The following is an 18,372-nucleotide window of genomic DNA, read 5'->3' as shown; positions in this document are numbered from 1 at the left end:
ACTAAATCTGTTTCTCCTGGATAACAATAAAGGAGGCATCCTCACTTGTTTCTTTGTAATGCAGAAACTGGAGTTCTGTGAGTAAGTTTAATATGGCAGTTTGTACTCTAGTTCTAAGAGGGTTATTCCAGTGTAGGACTATGTTGCAACCAGATTCTAAATATAATTGTTTCCAAGTGCAGTGCACACAGCACTTTAGTTTGCAATAGTTATGTTTGTGTATCAGTTACAGATGTAGCTTTTAGCTGATCAGTACTGTAGATGTGCTCATTTATTTATTTCCTTTTTTAGGGGACCCAACCCTAGTAAAGTGTTACAACAGCTTTTGGTTCTGCAGCCAGAACAACAACTAAGCATCTTCAACACATTGAAATCCCACCTAACAGAAACAGGAATGATCCCGCCTGCAATCAGGGGGCCGTAAGACTGTAAGACAAACCGAACGCTACGGCATCTCCACAATAAAAAAGGACCTGCACACTAAGACCGTCCTGCTGTAGCTTCATACCATTGCAGATTAGGATTTTAAGAAGACTGCTTATTCTCTAACATTACTGTGAAACACTAGTACTTTGACATCAAGAGTTCAAATGGGCAGCCGTCATGCTACTGTGAGTGTTGCATGAAAGAGTAAGCAATGGGAGACTACACTGGTGCCTGTGAAGAAGACTTTAAAAGCAATATCAAAATATTGCTGAGTGTGTAAAATGCTTCGTTCATATTCAGATATTCTGCTGAATCAAATTTAAGAAGGAAGGAATGGTACAAAGTATTAGTCTTTCCTACAGAAGGTAAACTTCATCTGAATGTAGAGGTAAAGTACATGGACCCTTTTACTCTATTTACATTGAACTGAACAAAACTTATTTGGTTATAATAGGAAGTCTGATTTTAAACATTTATTACTATTTATTGAATATTACTAAGTGAAGATGCATCAGACAGTTTGCAATAACCTTAATGTTCGCTCAAATAGGTACTGTATCTTTATTTGTCCATCACACATTAAGGGTAAAGGATACTGTAGAACATACTGGGGGTCTACTTCAAATGTTGTAGTTAAGCAGCTGAGTTCTTCTCCAGCAGCATCATAGCAATAGATATATACAATGTATAGTACATGCCCAAGTATATCAAATAAATACATAGAAATGATATACCTATATGTATATATGACTCATTTAATAAATATATATATTTGCAAATGTATTTAGGACAAAGGTGAATGGTATTGTTTTTAATTTGACTGTGTATGTAGCATGTATAAAACTTCGATACAAAAGGAAGATGTACAATACTAGTGATCCAGTTACTGCAGTAAAGCATCTGCAAGGAGTTTGAAGTAGTGCGTCACTGTAGATTTAATTGCAGTTTACTGAGATTGCACTGTGACCTGTGTGTTTACAATCCAGTAGGAAATGGGAAAGGAAACCAAATCATTTTGCAATTCAAGTGTGTTACTGCTTTAACCCAGACACTCTGTAAAATAAGTAAATACTGAGTGTTGCTTCCAGAATGAGCAAACCATGGGATTTGTTAGAAATATGTGCTGACTATCATAGTAACAACTATCGAGGATTTTGGTTAGGTTTGGTCTCTCCTGAATGTTCTTCACCGTTTTGTTTTTTTTTTTCTTTAATAATTTTAAAGCGTCTCATAAAGAATAAACATTAAACAATAGCTATGTCTGAGATTGGTATACAAATAAAGTATGTCAAACTCACCAGCAGTTCTCCCTGTACTGTTCTCTTGATTGGAAAGTTAAGTTCGCATTGTCTGCACAGTCTGCGTTTTTGCAAGTAAATGAAGATGGAATATATTGATAATCACTCATGTTGTGGCAGTAGAGAATACCTGTACAATGCAGAACAATTTCAAATCAGATAAAGTTTATGTCCATAGTCTTACAGTCAAACCTGCTTACAACAACTGCTTAAGTTTTAAATAGACAGGTGCATCACAGGTCTTTATTACTTGGCTGTATTTTTGTTTTCAAATTAAAAAGAGCAGTCAAATATTGCTTGCTAGGAATCTGACTATTTCAGTTCCACCAATTGTGTTTTTTTAGGAGTTTATCTAGGTAAACTGAATTTTCTAAAGACTTTTTCAGCAAGGTGCACTGGATTCACAAGCATATGCTGCAGCTAATTAGTAAATACCTGTGTTTAACCAAGACATTTGCAGTATTGTAGTTTCATATTGGTAGACAATTTCTGATTTGTAATTACCTTAGGCATATGATCCATGTGTTGTCCAAAGAAATAAAAGCCTCCACATTACTTCTAACTGAAATCGAGGGTCCTAGACAACAAGCTAAACAACAAGCTTCATTATCAAAATTTGTAATCATTCACACACCAAAAAAAATGTGTGTGTGTGTGTGTGTGTGTGTGTGTATATGTCCTTCTGGGTTAAGTACATACATGCACAGTAGGTGTGATTTAGGTGCTAGAATAGTGTCTCTAAGAATTACACATATTGAGCTAAATTCTCAAAGCTATTTACTCCAAATCGGCATTAGCACATTTTTTCAGAAAGGAGAAATGCACCCAATAAAGTTACCAAACCAGATAGAAACAACTAAGACTTTTTACTTAAGAACTTGTTAGTAGTCATACGTTGTTTCTTGTTCATTTTAGAATTACATTTTGGTGTTTGGTTTTTTTCCCTTTCAGAAAAAGATTGTGCTAATGATGATTTAGGATTAAATAGCTTTGAGAACCTAGCCCTTGTGCTTTGGGTGGTGTTGTACTGGACAGGAGTAATGTATTTTGCTGATGACTCTTAGTGGTATAGCATGCATTGTTTAGTTTTCATCATTTGTAGTTGTACTGTAGCTTGTTAAGTTTGGGAGGTTAATGGTTAAGACTGCTCCGTGGATATGGTAATGATTCTAGGGTGTACAGTATTTCATGTCACACAAGAACTGTTCTGTGCAATGTATTTTCAGCTGTTCTGTGCAATGTATTTTGAACTGTTCTGTGCAATGTATTTTGACACTGCTATACCCTAACACTTCTTTGTTAAATCTGTCATATATATTTTGTCACCTGCTGCTTGTCATACCCTGGTTGATCACATTATTTATATTTTATTGTGACTCATTTAAGACTGCCTATTGTTTTTCTCTATATTTTAAGATTGGTCTCATAGTAAGACCTTTAGTATTGCACAATCCAGACATCCTTTTCATACGAGCACAATCAATCTGAAGATGCCTTTTTTATTTTTGTGGCAGCGCTTATAGAAAATAATGACAATAAGAGTTGTTTTAATTATCCCTTCAAGTTATTAACTGAAGAAGCACAACTGTACTGTTTTATTTTTTTTAATGTATTTATTTATTTGCTTTTGAAGAACTAATTAAAATACATGTCCCTTAAAATATCCCTTGATATGTAATTCTTGCATATTACAAATAGGGTGCAAAATATAGAGCCGTTGGGTGGGAGTAGCCTGGTTTTAAGTCCTCTCTTTCACCACTTTAACATGACCTAGCTACAGGCAAGGTAACTGTCAAACCCTTCTGCTAACAGTGTGTGGCAAGGACAGTATAAAACACAAATACAGTCAAACGGTTTATACTGTTTTTATTAAATACAATGTAGGGAAACTTTTAGCTTAGTACACCTTACAAGGTAGCTTGCAATAACAATCAAATGTTAAATGTACTAATTGTTGCCCCAAAACTATTTTGGTGGGTTTTTTTAACACTCAAATTATTTAAATACCTCTTATATATGTGGAGCAGTGTGATTAACGCCTCTCTCTCCCAGGACTTGTGAAATGTGTCTCAAGTTTGGGGGGGGGGGGGAATATGACTTGTACGAAAATTGAGTTCTGCGTTCTTTACCATTTTATTAAATGTTTCAAGCTTGATCTGCAAGACAAGAAAGTCCCCAAGGGCTAGCCCTTGATTTTAAACTAATGAGTGAGTTGGAAACATAATAACACCAAATTTATTATTACAAATATGTGACATGATCTTTGAGATTCATCTGCTTTTATTGTTGCATTAAGGAAAGTGACCTGACTGTGTTGGAAACTGTGAGAACACACTGTAACCTGTTTATTGCATTTGAATGTTGTAAATCTGATTTGACTACTGCTTGAAATATTGTAACATTTAAACTTGACATATACACAATATTAAAGAAAACAAGTTTTATTTTTATACTGTATTTCTAGCAATTAAAAAATAAATAAAAAAATAATTAGGGTTATTGATAGCTGTCCTAGTAAACATGTTTATGGAAATGTGTTATTTAAGGGAGTTTGTTCATTTCATAAAACAAAAAAATACAGATGGTTTAGTGCCCAGGTGGCAAATGACTTCTAACAAAACGTAGAATCTCAATAATATGTAGGCATTGTACCATTTAAAATAGCCACCAACACACCAACTGTGGCCACAATTGTCATTTAGATTTATTTAGAAGCTTTAAAATGGGGTAAATTGAGTAAAATAATAATAAAGAATATTTTAAAAAGTCAAATTGACGGTCTGTGTTTTTCATTTAGATTATAATTTATAAAAATGGTGTTTTCTTGTGCACTATTTGCTGTAATTTCCCATGAATGTGTCTCGCCTGTTATGAATCTCGTTCACTTTTTTCTGCTTGATACCTTAAGAATTGTTTTGTGCAGCCTGTCCGAGGATGGATGCTGATTTCAAAATGAGTGCTGAAACTTTGTCTGCTGGACAGTTACAGCTTATGGATGATATGCATGTAGTGTGAAGTTAACAACTATCTAATATGACTTTTCTAATGTACATGGGTTTAAAGTTTCACTTTGGAAACATGTTTTCCTCCTACAATGCATACAGTCGGGAGTGCTGTTTCGCGTCTTGGCTGTGGGAAGTTGCCGTCTTCCCTGGGGATTCCAATTGGGGCGCTGCTGCGGTTAGGGAGACAAAAGGGCTGGGACTGTTTCTCCTCATCGTGCTACAGCGGACCCTGCCGGCCAGGCACCTAGTGAGCTCAGGTGGACACTTACAGAGCTGGCCTGTTTCCTCCAGAGGCCGGTAGCTCACTGACATACACTCTGGCTTGGTCGTGGGATCAGAGGGGGGAATTGCTGCAGTGAGAGTAAAAAATAAATGGACATTCTAAAATAAAAAAAGTTTTAAAGTAAGCATATCCCCCAGAGGACTTGTTATTATTATTATTATTTATTTCTTAGCAGATGCCCTTATCCAAGGCGACTTACAATTGTTACAAGATATCACATTATTTTTACATACAATTACCCATTTATACAGTTGGGTTTTTACTGGAGCAATCTAGGTAAAGTACATTGCTCAAGGGTACAGCAGCAGTGTCCCACACCTGGGATTGAACCAGCGACCCTCCGGTCAAGAGTCCAGAGCCCTAACCACTACTCCACACTCGAACTCGATGCATATTCTAGTTATTGCTTAAATCCAGTTGGTTTTGACCTCTGACCAGTTTAGGTACTGACACCGTTCTTCACTGGGACTACCATGCACAAAATGAAGAAATGAGTCAAGACTAAGCAGCAACAAGAACAGCTTTATTCAGCAATGGGTTGTAGGCCATGACTTGGAATAATGATAGATATTTCTATTGAATCTTGCATCACTCACCTGGAAAAGACAAAATAATTTGATTAATGTTTACTTTTCAAAGCAAGAATGTCTGATACATACAAATCCTTGCACACTACAATAAATTATTTGAGCAATCAATATCATGAGCTTCATCCAGAGCAAGTACAGAACAGCATATCACACAATAAGAAATGGCCATGCATAGCTACAGGAACACCAGGTAAAGGATTACCAAGACACCAATGAGCCAATGATTCATCTTTAACATCATTAAATATGTACAAATTCAAACAATCGGTTAGCAAGACAGTCTTTATTATCCCAACCTGTCAGAATGCAGGTTGGTGTCTTCAACGACAAGCAAAGTGGTAATGGCAGACCAGGGCTGTAAAATCCTTAGACATAGTTCTGCACAAAATAGGCTTCAAGACTTCAAGTCAAGCTATTTGTCAAATACTTCTTTCCTTCAGTATTTCTATGTAACTCACATTTAATTTCATACTCTGGCTTTAAAGTTTACCTAGTCGGACTTAAATTACTTAACTATGCCTTTTGCAGTGATTTCCCGTATCAGTGCGTACACTCGTGACTCTACATTTACTATGCTTTTCACTAGCAGAAAAAAAGTAGAAAAAACTACTTACGGAGAATATGAAACTCATCTGCAGACTCACAGAACCCTGCAAATGCAAGGAGATGGTGTTGTTATCGAATGTTACAACAGGAGGGCCCATATCAGTTGAGTGGTGAAGGGAGAAAATGAAGATCTGATCTGCAAACCATTTAATGTTGACTATAGACTGGTAAAGAGGAGCTTATTATTGTAATGTAGTCCTTTTCTGAACACCATACAATTGTGGGGAACCTCATCCCAAGAGTACCCAGTTACAAAGGTCATCTTCTCACCATATTTGGGGAAGTAGTAGATAAAGTCCTCTCCAATGTTTTGTTTAAGGACGGCCTCTTGAAATTTATCAATAATGTTGTCAGGGATGTCAGAAGATCTCCCTAGGGAAGAAGAAACACAGGGTTGTTATTAGCCTGTAATGATGCTGCTATGAGGCTATTTTCATCGGCCTTGCCATTTACTGTAAACACTGACCTTTAGATTCTCAACAACACACCATACTCCTTATCTGCAGGATCCCTGAACTTGTTTTCTGTTGAATACTATACTTGTAAATGAAACAAGTATAGCGGTATTAAGAAGCACTAAGATCAGATAGAGTGCTAATGGTTATTGAGTACATCAAGTAACTACAAGTCGTGATGTCCAAAGATATTTGGCAGGTTTCACAAACATTGATTACCACTAATCCTGGTCTACTGCTTATCGGGGCCTGTGAAACCAGCAGCTTGTATTTATTCAGAATTCTATAGGCCAGTGTTAATATGGAAAATATACCCACCATAGAGCTTGACAGTGATTTTGCGGCGTTGTTGATAGTACAGGATAGCATAACTCTGGTAGTCCGTTTCACCAACAACAATATCAACATCATTTCCAGAGCCACGGCCTGAACACAAAGGACAAGATTTAACAAACTTCTCTGCACTTACTTTGACCCATTAGCAAGCTATTAGACTCCTGGGCAGATTCACTGCTGTAATCGAAATTATAGCTCATTTGGCTGCTACAATTTAAAGTGAAACTCAACTGTAGCTGATGTTTATTCCACTTCCATTGCAGTTTAAGAGCTGATGTTAAGATGTGGTACACGAGAGACTTGTTCAATGATGGACTGACATTAAAACTGTCTCCGGGTGTCAGAGTTAAAGCCCTGGAGTGATTGACACAAACCTTTTAGGAGGAGCCTGCCATTGGTCTTTGTTGAGCAGTACTCCTGCCGAATGTCCCAGCACTGCAGATCCCTGAACAGAACAAAGAAGGGAGTTGAATCAGCTTGTAGACTTAGCTACAGCCATGACTGCTTCAACCTGCATTATCCTAAGTGTAGCTTTCCTGGCTGTTAATGTCCCTCCCTTCCCCTCTCAAGGTACTCACAGTTTCCTCAGTGTGCTCACATCTAGGGCGATCTTCTGGGTGGAGGAGCGGCTCAGCACCACGCTGGTTCCTTCAACCCGGAAGTTATTTTCTCTCAAATATTCGCACTTGGAGGCCACACCGATGAGGAACCACTTCCCTGTGAGCTGAAGAGAAGGGGGAGTGAAGGAAGGGCTGGCTGGTTATCAGGTACACTGCGGGGCAGATTGGTTTGGCAGTCACAGCACCTCTGTCAACAAGATCATGTACTGGAAGGCTTACTCAGTAATCCAGGTAAAAGTATCCTTGGGCCCTGTAACTGTAGCTCAGGACACTACCTGTATCTGGCGAGTCTATCAGACATTTTAGAATGTCTGTGTCAAGACAATCAGTGATCCCCATTGGACAATCTCAATGTACAGAAAGCCATCACAGAATATTCAATAAGTACTGCTACACAAAACTTTACAATTTTTTTTTGAGAAAAAAAACATTTGACAGAAACAGGTCTTGAAACTTTGCTGAAGCCCTTCGCACAGTCCTGGGTTTGGGAACTCCCCTTGTTTAGGTATCTTATTGAAATAACCAGGCACAGGAGGCCCTGGTAAATCTGCTCTGAATCAACTGATTGCACTTCTTATCACAGCATGAACAAGTCTCACCTGTGAGTCTGTAGGTCTACCTGCAGGAGCCACAGTTCACTTAACATTAAAATCCTGGCATCTGATCATTTCAATAATACACCGAATTGAGGGTAATTCTGAAACCTGTGGCTGGGTGCAGATCTAGGGGGAATTGCAAGCCCTGTAAAAGCAAGCTTTTTGACTTGATCCGTTCTGGTGCTCAGTCTCGCCTTTCTTTTTTCCAGGTGCTGCCTGGAAATATTGATTGACATCTTTTAGCCAGCTCTGAGAAATAGACAAGGAGGTAGATTCAATGAGATGGAGGAGGGGAGGAATCCATAGCTTGGCACACACTGAATACCATTGGTAACTGCTATTGATTGAAAGTTGACAAGAATGTGTGAGTTACCTCCTTAGTCCAAAGTTTGGTGAAGGTAGCAAGTGTGAGGAATCATTACTCAACGGTTAACCAATCAAACTGTGTCATTTTTATGAGCTGTGTGATCTTCTGTAAGTATCTCCTGCATCAGAAATGCCGAGTATAAATGACAAAAACTATTGTGAACTGTAAAAGTAAAAAAATAAGGGATTGTATCCTACAAACAGGCAATAGTACAAGTCCAAGGCTATTAACTGGCATAGGTTTTAAGCTTCTAGCTTTTCAATTTCAAGAGCTACAGTCCTCTAAACATCACAAAATCAAAGATTTGACTCTAATGTGTTGCCATTACTCCCCAAGTAACTGAGTATTTGATTTCAGTACCCCAGACAAACAAAACTGGCTGAGCGCAGGACAGTGGCCCTGAATCCTGAATACAGATATTATTAGACTTGCCTGGTCCAGGTTGAAGTTCTTCTGAATGGGGATTTTGTCAATGGGATTCTCCTTTATAGTGTTCTTTCTGGGTCCAGCAGAGTGTACCCCTGAGAGATGCAGCCCATGCAGGGCTGCGAGAAGGAAACACAGCCAGAGTCTGTCCATTGCTCTGCCTCTGCCTGTCCTTTCCTTAGGTAGTGTGGCTGGATGTAATGTGCTGCTTATATGAACTTTATCTGTCCCTGGCCTTTCCAGGGCAAACAACCCTGCCTGTTTACAAACTTTCAGGTTGATGATTAAACTAAACCAGTTTACTGGAAGTTATCCTTTTCATTTCCCTAGAATAGTTTACATGCTACATACCCTATCGCGCATGATACCAAAGATATCAAAATCACATATTTACAAATTAATATTATAATATGTATAGTGTAGGTCCAAACTGAGTTTTGCTCTGGCAGCATCCGGATTATTTCTGTATTTTAAATTGATTTTTATCAAATAAGATTAGATGGCAATCAAAGGTTGCCTTGGCTGCATCCATATTTATATATACATATTTACTGTATTTTTTATTTTCTCTTATTTGAATTTACTACTGACTGCATTGTATCTTATAACTGCTCTTATCTGTAATGTGATATTTTGTAACAACTGTAAGTCGCCCTGGATAAGGGCGTCGGCTAAGAAATAAATAATAATCCCATAAAGCTGCTGAAGAGAGTGGGCTGTGCAATGAAATTTCCTTTTCATAAAATCCATGATTGCCTAGAAATTCGGTATTGAATCTCCAGTATCAGTATTTTAGTATAGCTGTACACATATACACCATGCAGGGAGCTGGTAGATACAGACAGTTGTCAGCTTGTTTTCTGCTTGCACTTTATAATGAATGCAACATACACACAGACACATACTTTCCAGCACACCAGTCTTATTCTTTATATTTGCATGTTCACCAAAATTAGTAAACTCAAACCACACAGCCTGGAGTTGCAAAAAGCCTGGAATTCAGGATTCTTTTCAGTGAACTCAATGCCATGCAATTCTGATGAACCAGGGGTGCAAATCATTTTGAAAACTGGTGCTAAACTGTTCTGAAAGTTTAGTACTGGAGAGCATACTGGTGCTATCAAACCCACTCTAATCAAGCCCCCTTTCTCAACTTCCCACACGACACAAACCTTCTCTCTGTGTATGTGGATAAGTGGGCGGGTCATGTGAGTAATAGGGACCCAATGAGAAATCTATCATAATCTATGGTTGCTAAGGAATAAAAAACAAATGATTAACATGTCTGCTGGCAGAATTTAATGTTGCTGGTGCTATATGAGGTACCCTGGTGCTAGAATCTAGCTCCATTGCACCCAGTTTACACCCTTGTGAACACACTATTACTAAGAGGAAATGCCAGTGATAGCTGAAAGCACGACACAGGTCACAAGTGCAGGAAACTGTTTTTAAAAGAGCTGTGGCAGGTTTATGTCCCAAAGTTATTTTCAAATGTTTATATGTAATAAAATAAACTAAGTAAAGTTATTTGATGAACATATTGACAGTAAGAATTTCTATAGCACTATTGCTGCACTGATGTGTGTGTGTATGATGAATGTATTTTCAGTTAAATGTTGTGTTCCTGTCCAGTTATGGTAGTCTGATGCAGGCCTGTCAGTCATTGAACTGCACAGTCCAGCACGGCCTTCAGGAATTACATTGCATAGGCCAGCACTACCTTTATATATTAAACTGCACAGTCCAGAGGACACCCTGGAGACGAGTGACAGCTCCCCAGAGTAATGACTTCAACACAGCTCCATAAGTTGTGCAAGAAAAACACTTTATTTGCTACATATTTACACTCTGCACACTTTTTACATGTTAGATTTCAATATAAGAAATAAAAACTGCAATACACTTCTCAAGATATGCCAGAATAGAGTATATATTTTATTTGTAATTACTTTTTTTACAATGGGTACCACCCAGCAATCCCTCTGATCAGTCAGTCGAAACTGGTTTGAGGCTCTGAGGCTCTGTGGCACTAAAACTGCTGGTTCCTGCCTGGCCCTTGTGGCTGCCTGTTAGCCATGTGCATGAGCCACAGCAGGAAGTCACTGGCAGCACTGCCCATCAGCGTCATGTTCTTTTCTGTGGAAGTGCGTCTCTTATTACTGTCCTCGTCCAGGCAGATGGAGTCCAGCATGCAGCTCTCTAGAGTGACAACAACACAATTAGTATTGGAAGTGAGGGCTCTGTAAATGTTGATGGTTTTTAGTGATCATGACTGGCAAAAGACACACATGATGACTTCTCGGTTATTTAAGCTGCCCCACAAACCCCAGAAAAGCTTTTTCAATACACTGATAGGAATATTTCTGTGGCAGTTTTTTTCAGAGGACACTTTTTTATATGTTTGATGTATCCTAAATTAACAAAAGAACAGGACATAGATATTATCAAGACAGATCTTTCATTTTCTCATTTTAGATGTGTAACTGCATTGAAAACAAAACGTGGCAATGTAAAAAAGGTCTCAGCTACTCATGAACACATTAAAATCCATAGACAGCTATAAATGCTTAAATGCTACACCTGTCTAAAAATACAACTTGCATGCATCTAAACCTCATTTCTGCAGTCCACTAACAAAAAAATAAGATGACTGCAAACACTACTAGGGTTTCATTTACTGTATATATAAGATGCTTAAATCCTCATAACTAATTGAAAGATCGGTTTAAAAGTAAACACTGGGTCTATCCTTGAATGGAACATTATGCTCCAAAATCTTAGCCTCACCTTCATCACAGCAGATGCCGGGTGCAGCGCAGCGGCCCCCCTCCTCGACCCCACACACTCTCCCTCCAGCCTCACACGGAGATGGCAGGGAATTCTCCTCCAGACAGCGCTCAGTCTCCGGGGTACCAACGTAACATCCCAGCTCCTCCCCGCAGCAAATACTGGGGCCAAAGCAGCGGCCCCTGTTCCCAGGACCACACGCCATGCACTGAGGAGAGAGGGAGAATTTACAATAACACACAGAGAGGGGAGAGTTTACAATAACACACAGCCATGTACTGAGGAGAGAGGGAGAGTTTACAATAACACACAGAGGAGAGATGGGAGAGTTTGCAATAACACACAGAGAGGGGAGAGTTTACAATAACACACTGAGGAGAGAGGGGAGAGTTAACAATAACACACAGCCATGCACTGAGGAGAGAGGAAGAGTTTACAATAACACACAGAGAGGGGAGAGTTAACAATAACACACAGCCATGCACTGAGGAGAGAGGAAGAGTTTACAATAACACACAGAGAGGGGAGAGTTAACAATAACACACAGCCATGTACTGAGGAGAGAGGGAGAGTTTACAATAACACAAAGCCATGCCATGCACCAAGGAGAGAGGAGAGAGTTTACAATAACACACAGCCATGCACTGAGGAGAGAGGGGATATTATAAGATATTATTTTCTTATCGGAAGTATATGTAATCACTGAGCAATGAGAAATGTGTGTGAGAATGGATGATTTTAAATGTATATTTGTCTAGTTTTTGTTTCCCAGGTCCCTCTTGAAAGCAAGCTGGCTGTGCCAACTTAACAAGGTTTTCCTAATGTGTGTAAAATTTTAAAATAAAATGAAATACTAAACAGGTTGTTTTCCCAGTTCATAAGATATAATGGGGCGCTAAAAAGATTTTTATTTTAAAGTATGTTTTGTTCTGCTAAAGTATTAGAATGAGCCATTGGGTTACATGTATGTCTTTGTAATTATGTATTATTTTCATTTATGTAAGTATATCAGAAGTATAATGTATTATCCACAGTTGTGTTGCTGTTTTTCAGCATTTGAAAGTTCCAGAATTATTATGTATACACAAATTATATTCCAGTGAACTGCATGGTTGCTCCGAACATTTGTATTGCACTTGACTCAGTAGAAGAGATTTAGCATGAGGGAAGGAAGGATTTGGAGGTGACACAAAGTTCTTTCAGCAATTAAAAAAAAAAGTTACTAAACAACTAGAAACATTATTGGGTGGTCTCCTTGTTGAGACAGCTGTGGAGTTAGGTAGGGACCCGTAGTTTCTGATTAAACCTCATGGGAAGATTACATAAAATATATATATAAAGCACCGTTTTGCTTTGCTTTTTCAATAAAACATGTTTAATATTTAATATTAGCACTGGGATAAATACTTCATGATGTCCCCATATCTATAAAACGGAAGTATGTTAACAACTACTTAGTAGGACCCTTTTCAAAGTTTATCGCTGTGTTTTTGCAGTTTCTTGCAGTTTTTACGGTTATACTATGCATTTATCATAGTTTGCCACGAGACAAACCGTTATTTCCTTGGTTTCCATCATATGTTAAAAAGAGTATAACCCGAAAGTTCGTCCTTAGAATAAGTAACATATATTATAATTACTTACAAACTGAAAACAAGATACGATCATCACACCTTCATATCAGTCACTGGCTTAAATTTCATGGAAATGCATTCAGCCGTTTTGAAATATTATTGATACAGTAACAGGCGGGAGATGTGATGCTTTCCAATTCCCCGCTCGCTTTAGTGATTTCTTACAAGCGCGAGAAGGTATCCAAGAAGATCAGCGGGAAGGCACATATCTGCATACAAAACAGGGTTCGAGTTACCCAGACAAACCAAGAATGTAGTTATGTGCTTTAAAATGTCATATATTTCACTTCTATCCACACCATAAAAACACTGTAGTTTTAGCTGGTCCGTTTTACTACAACTGCGTCCCTTCAAGCGTAGCGTAAATCTCACAAATCCACACATAAAAAAGTAGGGCCGATTTTTTTTTTTTTTTAAATTGACTTTTGTCCAAGGTTCTGATCATCACTTTTTCTCTACCTTTTAGTCAAACAAACCTGACAGAGGGGTCTGCTTTATGTTTTCTTCTTTTTTTTTTCGTTTTTGAAATCATTTTTTTACAATTAGGCTGTTTAACGTGGTGTTTTCTTAAACATTGTATTTTTACATCAGGTGTTCTAAAAACAAAGTTTTTTCTAAAATCAATTAAACATGAATAAAAATAGAAATAAACTCGCAGTGTTAATTTAATTTCTCCACCTAACTTGTTTCTCACATGCTTTTATCTTTCTTTCGCTGAAGCAAAACCTAGTCAAACGGGACCATTGCAGAATATTCGTGTCTTGGTGAAATTAAAAATGTAATACCGCACTCAAATCCATTACCGGTACTATTAAGTTCTAACACAGCAATCCCTGGCTCTGAACACAGTTCTACTCAGACAGTGCATTTGCACTCTTCATGAATCTGAAGAGAAAAGGCGCACTCAACACTCCTCTATCCAAACTGGCAACCGGATTGCGCATCGGTACTTACCTGCCTGGCGCCGGCGTCCAGAAACGATCGCTTCCCACCCCTCGGGCAGTTCTGGATATAACAGGCAGAGGACAAAGCGAGAAGACCCAGGAGGCACAGGGGCAAGGCGGACTCGGGCATGGCGACAGGTCCAAAATCTTCTGTCTTTGCACTCGGTTCCTTTGAGCTCTTTAGCTACTGGCGACTGTGTTGCTTCAGGTCTTGCCTACCTATTTATACAACGCTTTATGTATTCTTTTTTTCAACGTCACCATAATTGTTTCTTCTTTACCCCCCACCTTTGTGTTCTTGTGCATTTAAACTAAGTGAGTCATTGCTCAATTACGTACCGTCTAATGCCACAATACAAAATAATTACTTCCAGCGTTTGTGTTGTGTGTTTTAATCATGAACAAAACATCTCAGCACAAGGCAACGGCATTCAAAGCCTGAAGGACACCGATAATAAAAAGGACAGCTTTACTTGGTCCAGCATAGCGTCTGAAGTGATCATCTCCTTCCCAATACAATAATGGAATTAACAATCTCCTTTGTGCAGAACAAATTTAGCAATAATAAATAAAAAAAAGAAACCTTCAGCGCAAAAATAGGAATAGAGAACAAAATGTACACAATGTCTTACTCATATTTTCAAACATTTCTTCAAAGGATGTGTCAGATATATATGTATGTACAACCCCTTTAACATTGTCCCAATGGCAGTTTGCATCTGTATTTGCATCAGCTATAAAAAAAAAAAAAAAACAGTTTGCTGACTTTTATGAAGTTACGCTGTCCAAGGTGCTGATCATCACTTTTTCTCTGCGTTTTAATCGAACAAACCTGACAGAGGGGTCTGCTTTATGTTTGTTTTCGTTTTTTAAATCCAGTTTTTACAATTAGGTATGTTTAACACTGTCAGGTGTTCTAAAATCAATTAAACGGCAATAAAAATAGAAATAAACTCGCAATGTTAATTTAATTTCGGCACCTAACTTGTTTCTCACATGCTTTTTTTTCTTTCGCTGAAGCAAAACCTAATCAATGATCATGTGTCCTTTAAAAAACTGCGACCATTGCAGAATACTGGTGTCTTGATGTAATTAAAAATGTAATACCTCAGTCAAATCCTTTACCGATACTATGAAGTTCTAACAGCAAGCCCTGGCTCTGAACACAGTTCTACGCAGGCAGTGCATTTTAAATTCAGGTTTTACTCTTAAGGAATCTGAAGAGAAAAGGCTCTCTGAACAGGCCCCTATCCAAACTGGCAACCGGACTGTGTGTGCATTGGTATTTACCTGCCTGAAACGATCGCTTCCCTGCCCTATTCTTATTTGTCTATTACCACCGTACACATTTACTGTGATAAACTTTTCTAACGATATACACACACTCGATGAGTTTTTGGCTATTAGTTTAAAGTCTCCCATATCCAGCCAGCTCTGAACTCTATTGAACCTCTATGCGCTACTCTGGAGAGGTGTCTACACTACAGATCTCCGAATGTAGGTTTTCCTCTAAAGGCACTGTAGTCGGTTGTCATTGGGAAATGGTCCATACAGTGATTACACCTTGACTAACTAACTAACTCCAAACAGCACCGCCTCAGTTGCCTTGGGATATTGACAGTATTAAGACAGAGTTCAATTCTTACTTTCTGGCAGTCAATCGACACATCTGGAGTGCACGCAATAATTACTATAGAACATGAATTGTTCATCTAATTTCCTTTCAGCTGGATGCACGCACAAGGAAGGGTTAAAAATGACTGTGGGCTTTCAACCTAATATTGTTTGATAGAAAATACATCATTTTAAGTCAGTCCACGCAAATACAAACACAAGTTTGCAGAATCACTGCTGGTTGTTTAGAATTAAACTCGAGGTGCACAGCAGGCAGAGGTCTCACCCAGAAGACGTGAAATGAATATGCAGTTCAGAATAAACCACCTAATAAATGCGTCAACAGCCTTGATTGGATTAGATCTGTTTAGTAGACAAATGCTATGAAACTTGTTTAAACTGCATGTTTATCAGGAATAGAGAAGCATGCTGTAGACTGGTAACATCCCTCTTAGTTTAAAGAAATACTTTATACTGCCATGTGTAGATACTCAGAGCAATTACCTTTAGCATGTTTTAATTGACAGGTGTTACTGACCCTGTACTGATCCAGTTACTCACCAGCCTTTCAAACTCTTCACCACTGGAGGTCCTGGTTCAAAACCAACTCAGGTTTAAAATGCAAAGAGTCTGTTGGCTCAAGTGGACATGAACACTAAATCTGCATCATATAAAAAATGAACACAGTGTGACACATTTACTCCACTTTAAAGGAGAACCGTTACTATGCTCATCATGATAAACAGAGCAGTCTCAAGAAGAGGTGACACTGAGCTGCAGATGTAAACCTGGAGGCATGCAGGAGGGAATTCCTGACCCCACGGCTGCTCCAAAGAAGCACTGCTGACCAAGCTGCAAGGAATAATTGCTGAGGAGACCCCTGATCCAAGAGCTTTGTGTGCTGAGAGGAACACATTCTTATTTTAATTACATTTCGAGGTAGAAACCTCACCAGGTAACCCTTGAAATGGGATATGTAATCCCAATGGGTTTTTTTCTTCTTTTTTTCCTGGATTAATAACGTTAGTGAACAGAGCCATCATATTTTATTGTGGTATCCATTTTGACTTCTACCCAAGTAACCAGTATCTATGGACCCTAATGTAAAATTCAGAGTTGGGACCCTTTAGAGTAGCTGAAAGGCTCAATTTAGAAGATATTTATTTTTCAAAGAGCAAAACCACTATAGTAACTAAATAATGACACCTTGTATGAATGGATTCCATCAACTTACATTTGTTTGTATCATTATTTAATATATTAATTTTTTTTATCTTTTTTTTGTTGCAAGTGAATATTCTTGATTTTACAAAGTCTAACAGAAGGAAGGAGGCAGGTGCCTGTGAACTGAGCATTGAGACTCAAAATCTCTCCCCTACAAAAATGACTCCCCACCTAAATTTCACTTTTCTCTGCCTGGCTCAAGGTCAGGAGCACAAATGAATCTATAATCAATATTTTCCATCTTTCAGATCACTTAAGTTATTTAAGCAATTACTCTCTGCCCATTCATGTCTCATTTCCTGACCTCTCGCAGGCTAGATATCCAGGAGCTTTACATGAATACTAATCAGAAAGAAACTGAGAGGGGGAGAGAAGAGGAGAGGAAGGCAGAAGGGGGAGAGAGAAGTGGAGAGAAAGACAAAGAGGGAGGGAACGAGAGGAGTGAAGAAGAGATTAATAGAGATAGAGGAGGTTGTGAAATAGAAAGGGGTATTGTAAGTGAACAGGATGAGTGCTTAGATGAAAGGAGGAAGAGAAGGTATGAAGAAGATGCAGAGAGAGGGAAATAAGTGTGCGTGACATTTCCAATCGAGTCGACTCTCGTTGAACAGACCCTGCTCAAATAAGTAAGAAATGAAGTAATATGTGCCATACAAGAAAACAACATGTGTAGTGTCATGTTTCTGATACGATCCCAAAAATCAATAATAAAAAGTGGCCCCCCAGTGGCTGACCTGATGAAGGCGAGGAGTGCAGGGTGAGTCCTGTGACCGGGAGCTCGCAGGTTCCAATCCTGTTAATGTAGAGTTCAATACCTTGCCTGGAATTACACAGGGAGTGCTGCATTGGCCTCTCCATAGAGAGGTAAACCGGATCATCACAGCACCCCCTACTGGTCAGTGGCCAGATAAGATCAGGCAGGGTCAGTAGTTTGGCAACATTTATTATCTAAGTACACTGACAATATTGACATGAAAGCAGGAGAATAGGATGCTTGTTATTCCTCAATCTTCCTGATCAGTATATGGATAGTAGTGCTGAGGCAACATGGGTAAAAAATTAAAACAATACAGTTTATACAAATCTGGGAACAAATTCCAGACAGTAAATGTTTTTTTGTTACTTTAATAGAGGTACGCTCTCACCAAGTTACTTGATGAC

General features: G+C 38.6%; 3 protein-coding genes across 3 annotated transcripts in view; 1 reads left to right on the top strand and 2 right to left on the bottom strand.

Annotated features, from left to right (window-relative positions):
* Positions 1–4,496, top strand: part of LOC117963154 (phosphatidate cytidylyltransferase 1-like) — a 31,114-nt gene extending 26,618 nt beyond the window's left edge. Inside the window, exon 13 of the mRNA XM_059002813.1 lies at positions 292–4,496. Coding sequence (XP_058858796.1) covers positions 292–424 — 133 coding nt within the window. The 3' untranslated portion in view covers positions 425–4,496. The remainder of the gene's footprint in view (positions 1–291) is intronic.
* An 875-nt stretch (positions 4,497–5,371) lies between these two features.
* On the bottom strand, positions 5,372–9,215 carry LOC117404138 (complement component C8 gamma chain-like). Its single transcript, XM_034006894.3, has 7 exons — positions 9,015–9,215; positions 7,578–7,723; positions 7,374–7,444; positions 6,982–7,089; positions 6,479–6,580; positions 6,217–6,252; positions 5,372–5,608 (listed from the first exon to the last, which is right to left on the bottom strand). The coding sequence occupies exons 1-7, from the start codon at positions 9,159–9,161 to the stop codon at positions 5,601–5,603; spliced, it is 618 nt and encodes a 205-aa protein (XP_033862785.1). The 5' UTR covers positions 9,162–9,215; the 3' UTR covers positions 5,372–5,600.
* Positions 9,216–10,818: 1,603 nt separating this feature from the next.
* On the bottom strand, positions 10,819–14,595 carry LOC117404099 (vasotocin-neurophysin VT-like). The gene is made up of 3 exons (XM_059002713.1): positions 14,384–14,595; positions 11,796–12,003; positions 10,819–11,207 (listed from the first exon to the last, which is right to left on the bottom strand). Exons 1-3 carry the CDS (start codon positions 14,501–14,503, stop codon positions 11,038–11,040), a joined length of 498 nt encoding a protein of 165 aa, XP_058858696.1. The 5' UTR covers positions 14,504–14,595; the 3' UTR covers positions 10,819–11,037.
* Between the last annotated feature and the right edge of the window lie 3,777 nt (positions 14,596–18,372).

The sequence above is a fragment of the Acipenser ruthenus genome, chromosome 1 (assembly GCF_902713425.1).
Source record: "Acipenser ruthenus chromosome 1, fAciRut3.2 maternal haplotype, whole genome shotgun sequence".
NCBI classification, from domain to species: Eukaryota; Metazoa; Chordata; class Actinopteri; order Acipenseriformes; family Acipenseridae; genus Acipenser; species Acipenser ruthenus.
This window is presented reverse-complemented; position numbering and strand designations above follow the sequence as displayed.